At 36.2% G+C, this 6,575-nt stretch overlaps 1 protein-coding gene across 1 annotated transcript; it reads left to right on the top strand.

Moving 5' to 3' along the window:
• The first annotated feature begins 1,129 nt into the window (after positions 1–1,129).
• LOC108346415 (pollen receptor-like kinase 3) lies at positions 1,130–3,713 on the top strand. Its single transcript, XM_052868629.1, has 2 exons — positions 1,130–2,791; positions 3,003–3,713. The coding sequence occupies exons 1-2, from the start codon at positions 1,130–1,132 to the stop codon at positions 3,711–3,713; spliced, it is 2,373 nt and encodes a 790-aa protein (XP_052724589.1).
• The last annotated feature ends 2,862 nt before the right edge of the window (positions 3,714–6,575 follow it).

Genomic DNA, 6,575 nt, shown 5'->3' with positions numbered 1-6,575 from the left:
AAGAGATAAAATCTAAAATTATTAGAAACTATTGTATAAAAATTATATGAAAGAACCAATAAAAGATTATATATATATATAATTACATTTAATAAAAAACATATCTCAATACATGTTTTTAAAATTCAACAAAAACTGACGAGAGATTATATAATAACTCTTTTGTACTTTCATCATAAACTCCATTTCATTTTATATAAATATAATCATCAAGACAATCAATTACACAAAAAGGATAAGTTAATTAAGATTAAATTAGTCTACAACTAAACATTAATCATATTTATTGTGATTATGATGTACTTCAACATAACTTGTTTTATACTCAATATATCATATGACATTTATTATATATGTCCTCTTAGATATTAACACCTGACCTAATAAAAAACTTTGATAATCATTGAATCCTATTACTCAAAGATTATGCCACTTAATTGTGAATATAGTTCAACAACATCATACAAATTTTTATTTCAATCAACTCTCTCTTTCATTTAAATCCATACATATATAAATTATCATTACTCAACAACTATTCTGTCCTGTAAGTTAGAATAAAACGAATTATAGATTGTTAAAATAGGGGAAAGAAATTGAGATAAAAAGCTAATGTTAAAGCACTCAAAGAACAAATACCAGAATTTTCAATTATAGACTGCATTTTAAGCAGAACAGAAAGAGCAAGCCCATTCTGAAAACCAGAGATTGACATCATCATAATAGCGGAACAAGGAGTTCATTGATAAAATAATGAAGTTGAAACAGCTTTTCCTATTTATCAGAACTTAATGAGCATTTAATTCACAGCACTCCAGTTTTATTTAAGCGAATGATTAATATTTATTTTATTAATTATTTCTTCTGCCACATCATGTATCATATATCACACATATACCTTTTTCTCATTAGGTATGAACTATGATTTTGGGTGTCCAAATATAGATTTTGCTTCCCACATGACGTGGACATTTTCATCTGGGTTCTTTGAAAAATACTTCCTCATCATGCAAAGATTTTGATCCTTGCAGAAGATATATGAATGATCAGTGTTCTCATTCAGGCAAAATATAAAACATGGAAGAGTTTGGTATTTCTATTTTTGGTAGTTCCGATAAAATAGCGAAAGATGAATACTTTGAAACATGCAATTAATACTATAATTATCAGAGAAGGATATGATTATAATGGTTTTAATCAGCTATTGACTTGTTCAACAAAATCTGAAATTTTCCAAAGAGGGCCCTCTCATTGTGAGGTTCTCTTTGCACTCTTCCAAAGGAGACCCCCTCACCATGCATGCATGCAGGGGTCAGAAGAAAAAACAAGGGAAAAACGAAAAACTAGCAGAAGCAATGACCCGAAAGAAATCACAATCACATTCCTTGGTTTTGAATACGCCTTGAGCCAAATTTTGAGCAGAGTAATGGCCATAGCTCCGGCAACAATTCTCCGGCCAACTCTCATGATCATCGTCACTTTGCCTGTGATATATTCCATGACAGAAGCTGAAGCTTTGGTAAGTCTCAAAAGCACTTTCACCAATGCTCAACTTTTAAATGGTTGGGTGGCTGGTTCTGCACCTTGTAGTGTAGACGATCAATGGGAAGGTGTTGTTTGCAACAATGGCCTTGTCACGGGGCTTCGCCTTGGAGGAATAGGGTTAGTCGGGGAAATACACGTTGATCCATTGCTTGAACTCAAGGGTCTTCGAACTATTAGCCTTAACAACAACTCTTTCACAGGTTCCATGCCAGAGTTCAACCGAATAGGCTTTTTGAAAGCCTTGTATTTGCAAGGAAACAAGTTTTCTGGGGATATTCCTCAGGAATACTTCCAGAGAATGAGGTCTTTGAAGAAAGTGTGGCTTTCTGATAACCAATTCACGGGGAATATTCCACATTCATTGACTGAGATTTCTAGTCTTATGGAGTTGCACCTTGAAAATAACCAGTTTAGTGGAACCATTCCGGATTTCAAAAACCCAACATTGGAGGACATAAATGTTTCCAACAACAAATTGGAAGGTGAAGTTCCAGCTAGTTTGTTGAGATTCAGTGAGAACAGGTTTTCTGGGAATTCTGCTCTTTGTGGTGAGAAGATTGGCAAAACATGTGAAAAGCCAGCGGAGGTCCCAAGTCCTGCTCCCATTGATGCATCGGATGCTGGTGGTGATTCGCCTGTGCCACATAGTAGTACCCCATGGGAGGTTGCTGCCATTATAGTAGTGAGTGTAGTGCTTGTTTCAATAGTTGTATTTTTCATTGTGAGAACAAGAAAAAAGAAGGAGGAGGAGCGCTTTGATATCCTTGGAAATGATGCTAATGGTGGTGGTTCAGTGGAAGTTCAAGTGGCTACAACGGTGAAAAGGGATGTGGATGCAAATACATTGCCAGCAGTTAAAAAATCATCGTCCAGAAGAGGATCTGCAGCTTCTCAAAGTAAAGGCGTTGGAGAACTTGTGATAGTGAATGATGAGAAGGGCGTGTTTGGATTGCCAGATTTGATGAGGGCAGCAGCAGAAGTTCTGGGAAACGGTAGCTTTGGATCTTCTTACAAAGCCGTCATGGCTAATGGAGTGGCAGTGGTGGTGAAAAGGACCAGAGAGATGAATGTTTTGGAAAAAGATGGTTTTGATGCAGAGATGAGGAAGCTCACTTCGCTTAAACACTGGAATATATTGACCCCTTTAGCTTATCATTTCAGAAAGGATGAGAAACTAGTGATCTCTGAGTATGTTCCCAAAGGCAGTCTACTGTTTTCACTTCATGGTAAGGCTTCTTCTTCCAAAGTTCTTCAACTCAACATTTTCAAATGGGCAAACTTAGATATTGGTTTCTTAAAAGGGTTTGCATTAACCAAGATTAGTCAAAGAAACTTTACCTAAGTTTTGTCCTATCAAATCTCTTAAGTTTTGAAAAGTATCATAGAGTGTGTGCAGATAGTAAGCGTTTATATATGTTGTGTTATTTGCAGGTGACAGAGGATCATCGCATACTGAGCTGGATTGGCCTGCACGTATGAAGGTTGTAGGTGGAATTGCGGAAGGGATGAATTATCTTCACAAAGAACTTGGTTCCTCAGATCTCCCACATGGGAATCTCAAGTCCAGCAACGTTCTTCTGGGACCAGACAATGAACCACTGCTTGTAGATTACGGATTCAGCGGCATGGTTAACCCTGCAAGTGCTGCACAGACACTATTTGCTTACAAGGCACCAGAGGCAGCAGAAAACGGGGAAATTTCACATAGCTGTGATGTTTACTGTCTCGGGGTTGTGATACTTGAGATACTCACTGGGAAATTTCCTTCACAATATCTTAGCACTGGGAAAGGTGGAACCGATGTGGTGCAATGGGTTGAAACAGCAATCTCAGAGGACAGGGTGGCTGAAGTGGTTGATCCAGAAATTGCAAACTCTAGAAAATCGGTAGGTGAGATGGAGCAACTCCTGCACATCGGTGCTGCTTGCACGAGAAGCAACCCTCTGCAACGGTTAGGCATGGAGGAAGCCTTTAGAAGGATAGATCAGGTAAGATCCGAGAGTGGCCTTGTCAAAGAATCAAGAACGATAGAGGTGTTGCCATCTTTGGTAGATGACTATGAAGATGCACAAGAATTTGAGAGCCAAGGGCATTTTGACAACTCACACAGGAGACATGGAACAGATAGCTTCGGAAGTGTGGATAATATTGAACTTGGCAGCTCCTAGGTAACAGATTTAGAATGTCTTCATGGTAAAAGGAATGTGTCATGTGTGCAATTGTGGAAGTGTGTTATTTGGTACATACCTTAGAATTTTTAAGTTATAGATCAGGGACGTGTATAAATTTTTATGATACTTAAACTTACTCATATTTCAGTTATAGGACTAAACTTTTTGTTCATTCTGGAAAATCTTATACGGAAACATCCACTCCCTCTCTCACAACGGTCGTTGCTTACATAGGTTGATTAAGGGCACTTACCATTTTAATTAAATTCATAGTTACAAGAATGGTGCAAATTAAACTTTTTTTTAGATTAGTTGTGCCAATTTATTAAAGTCGTGTCAAGTTAATACGACTTTTTGAAGTCGTGCTAAACTGAAATGTATCATTTCTGATATATTGAAGTCCTCTTAACATATGACGACTTTTGCAAAAAGTTAAGTCTTCACAGCTTGAGATGAATTTGATTAAAGTGAATCACAAACCAAAAGTAAAGTTGTGTCCTGCTGTGATGATTTCAGTATTGAAATAAATTAATGTCGTGTCATGATGCAATGAAAGAACCGAAGTTAGATCATGCGGTGACTAATTCAGATTTATATAGAATGAAAGTCCTCATGTCATGTATTTTAATAATCCTTAATTTTATTTTTACAATTAAATAATAAAAAAGAAAATTCAATATTTATTTTCGATGGACTACCTAATTTGTTACATTTGTAAAAATAAATTATTTATGTGGCGACTATCCATATAGGTCATAATAGAGACAACTATGCATAAAGCCAATAATTTTTTATCACTTGTAAAATGATTCAAGATCTTGCACTTTGTTTACTCCATTTTGATTACATTTAACTTTTTCTTATAAACTTCCAAAAAGGTAATGTTTATTTCTTACTTCATTACCTCAATTTATTAAGTGAATTTAGTTATACAAAAAAAAATAATCTTATTTAACCAAAAAATAAGAAGTATAAAATGACATGGAACACAATGCAATGATTGATAAAAAAAATTGCAAGTTAACTGAAATCATCAAAATATAACACGACTTCAATTAATTTAAAACAAGATTGAAGTTGTCACAACATTGCATGACTTTAGTTCATTTCAATTCATAACTGAAATTGTTATAGTATGTCACAACTTTAGTTCACTTCAGTTCAAAACTGAAGTCATCACAACATGACATGATATTACTTTGGTTTGTGATCAATTCTAATCAAAGTCGTCTCAAACTGAAACGACTTCAACTTTTCACAAAAATAGTTACATGTTGACATGACTTTAGTTTATCAAGAGTGAAGTTGTTCCTCAGCTTGACATAACTTGTCAATTCTAAAAATAAATTTGAAATTTGCATCATTTGTGAAATTTCGAGATAAAATTACACTACAATGGTGAAAAAACCATAATTAGACTACTAATACCAATTTTATGTTAGTGTGTAAGCCAAGACAATTGTTGTTTAACTGTCTTTGACACTTGTACTTTGCTATTATAAAAACCAAACACCTGTACCTATTTAGTTAGTGGAGTGAATAATACACACAGATTATTCAGCGCATATTGAGTTTTGTCTTCTTTCTCTGGTCACTTCACCTGGTCGTTCGGTACTTTAGTGCTTTGTCGTTCGGTGCAATAATACTCTGCTGGTTCTTCCGGTGCAAGCATTCTCAGACAGTTCGGTTCAGTGCAATAGGTTCAAACCCTCTTTCTCTACCTTTCTAACAGTGGTATCCAGAGCTCAAGTTCGAGACTTGGGAGCTTCAGAAATCATCAAGGCTTGGCGAAAGGGTGGTTGAAGCGTGAAGAAGATCAAGATTTTGTTTCTTGGTAAAAGATTGAGGGTGTAAAGGATGGCCAACAGTGATATTTCATTCGCTAATCTACCAATTCCCACGGAGAAAAAATGGAGCAGATGGAGTACATAGATGCGGGTCCTATTCAGATACCAAGATGTGCATGAGGTGGTTGAAGGTGATCATCAAGAATTTCCTGCAGGTGCAGTTGATGATCAGAAGGCCGAGGAGAGAAAGAAAGACAATAAAGTGTTGTTCATTATTCACCAATGTGTAGACGATGCTCACTTTGAAAAAATCCAGCATGCAAAGACTGCGAGGGAAGCTTGGAGTATCTTGATCAGGTGTCATACTAGAGGAGAAAAGATCAAGAAGGTCAAGTTGCAGACATTAAGGAGGCATTATGAGTTGATGTAGATGATGGAGGGAGATAGAGTTAGAGAGTACTTTGATAAAGTGATTGCCATCACCAATCAAATGAAGGGATGTGGAGAAGTCATCACAGACTTAATGGTCATTAAAAAGATCATGAGGTCTTTGCCTCAGAAATTCAATTACATAGTTGTGGCTATAGAAGAATCAAGAGAGCTGGATAAGATGAAGATAGAAGAATTGTAAAGTTTCCTATAAGCACACGAGATGAAGATGTTTGACAAAAATCCAATCAGAAGTGATGAGCATGCATTGAAGGTGCATCATTCTGAGAATGAAGAGAAGAAAACATTCAAGAAATGGAAAGGGAAACATGGAAAAGGGAAGTGGAGAAATTATACGAGCAAAGATGATCAAGATGAACTTCAATAGAGGAGGAGAATGGAAAATTAGATAAGAACTTCCGCAAGAAAGACAAGAGGAATGTTGAATGTTTCAATTGTCATAAGTACGGGCACTACTCTTATGACTGCTATGCTGAAAAGGAAGAGCAGAAGAAGGTTCAAGGAAAGGAGGCTTACATGGCTCAAGAAGAATCTGATTCAGATCCCCTCACATTGATGGTAACTACATCTGCAGAAAACTCACACTCTCAAGATCAAATATGGTATTTGGATTCGGGATGTT

The sequence above is a fragment of the Vigna angularis genome, chromosome 9 (genome assembly GCF_016808095.1).
Source record: "Vigna angularis cultivar LongXiaoDou No.4 chromosome 9, ASM1680809v1, whole genome shotgun sequence".
Classification (NCBI taxonomy): domain Eukaryota; kingdom Viridiplantae; phylum Streptophyta; class Magnoliopsida; order Fabales; family Fabaceae; genus Vigna; species Vigna angularis.
Note: the sequence above shows the minus strand (reverse complement) of the source record. Positions and strands in the feature narration are given on the sequence as shown.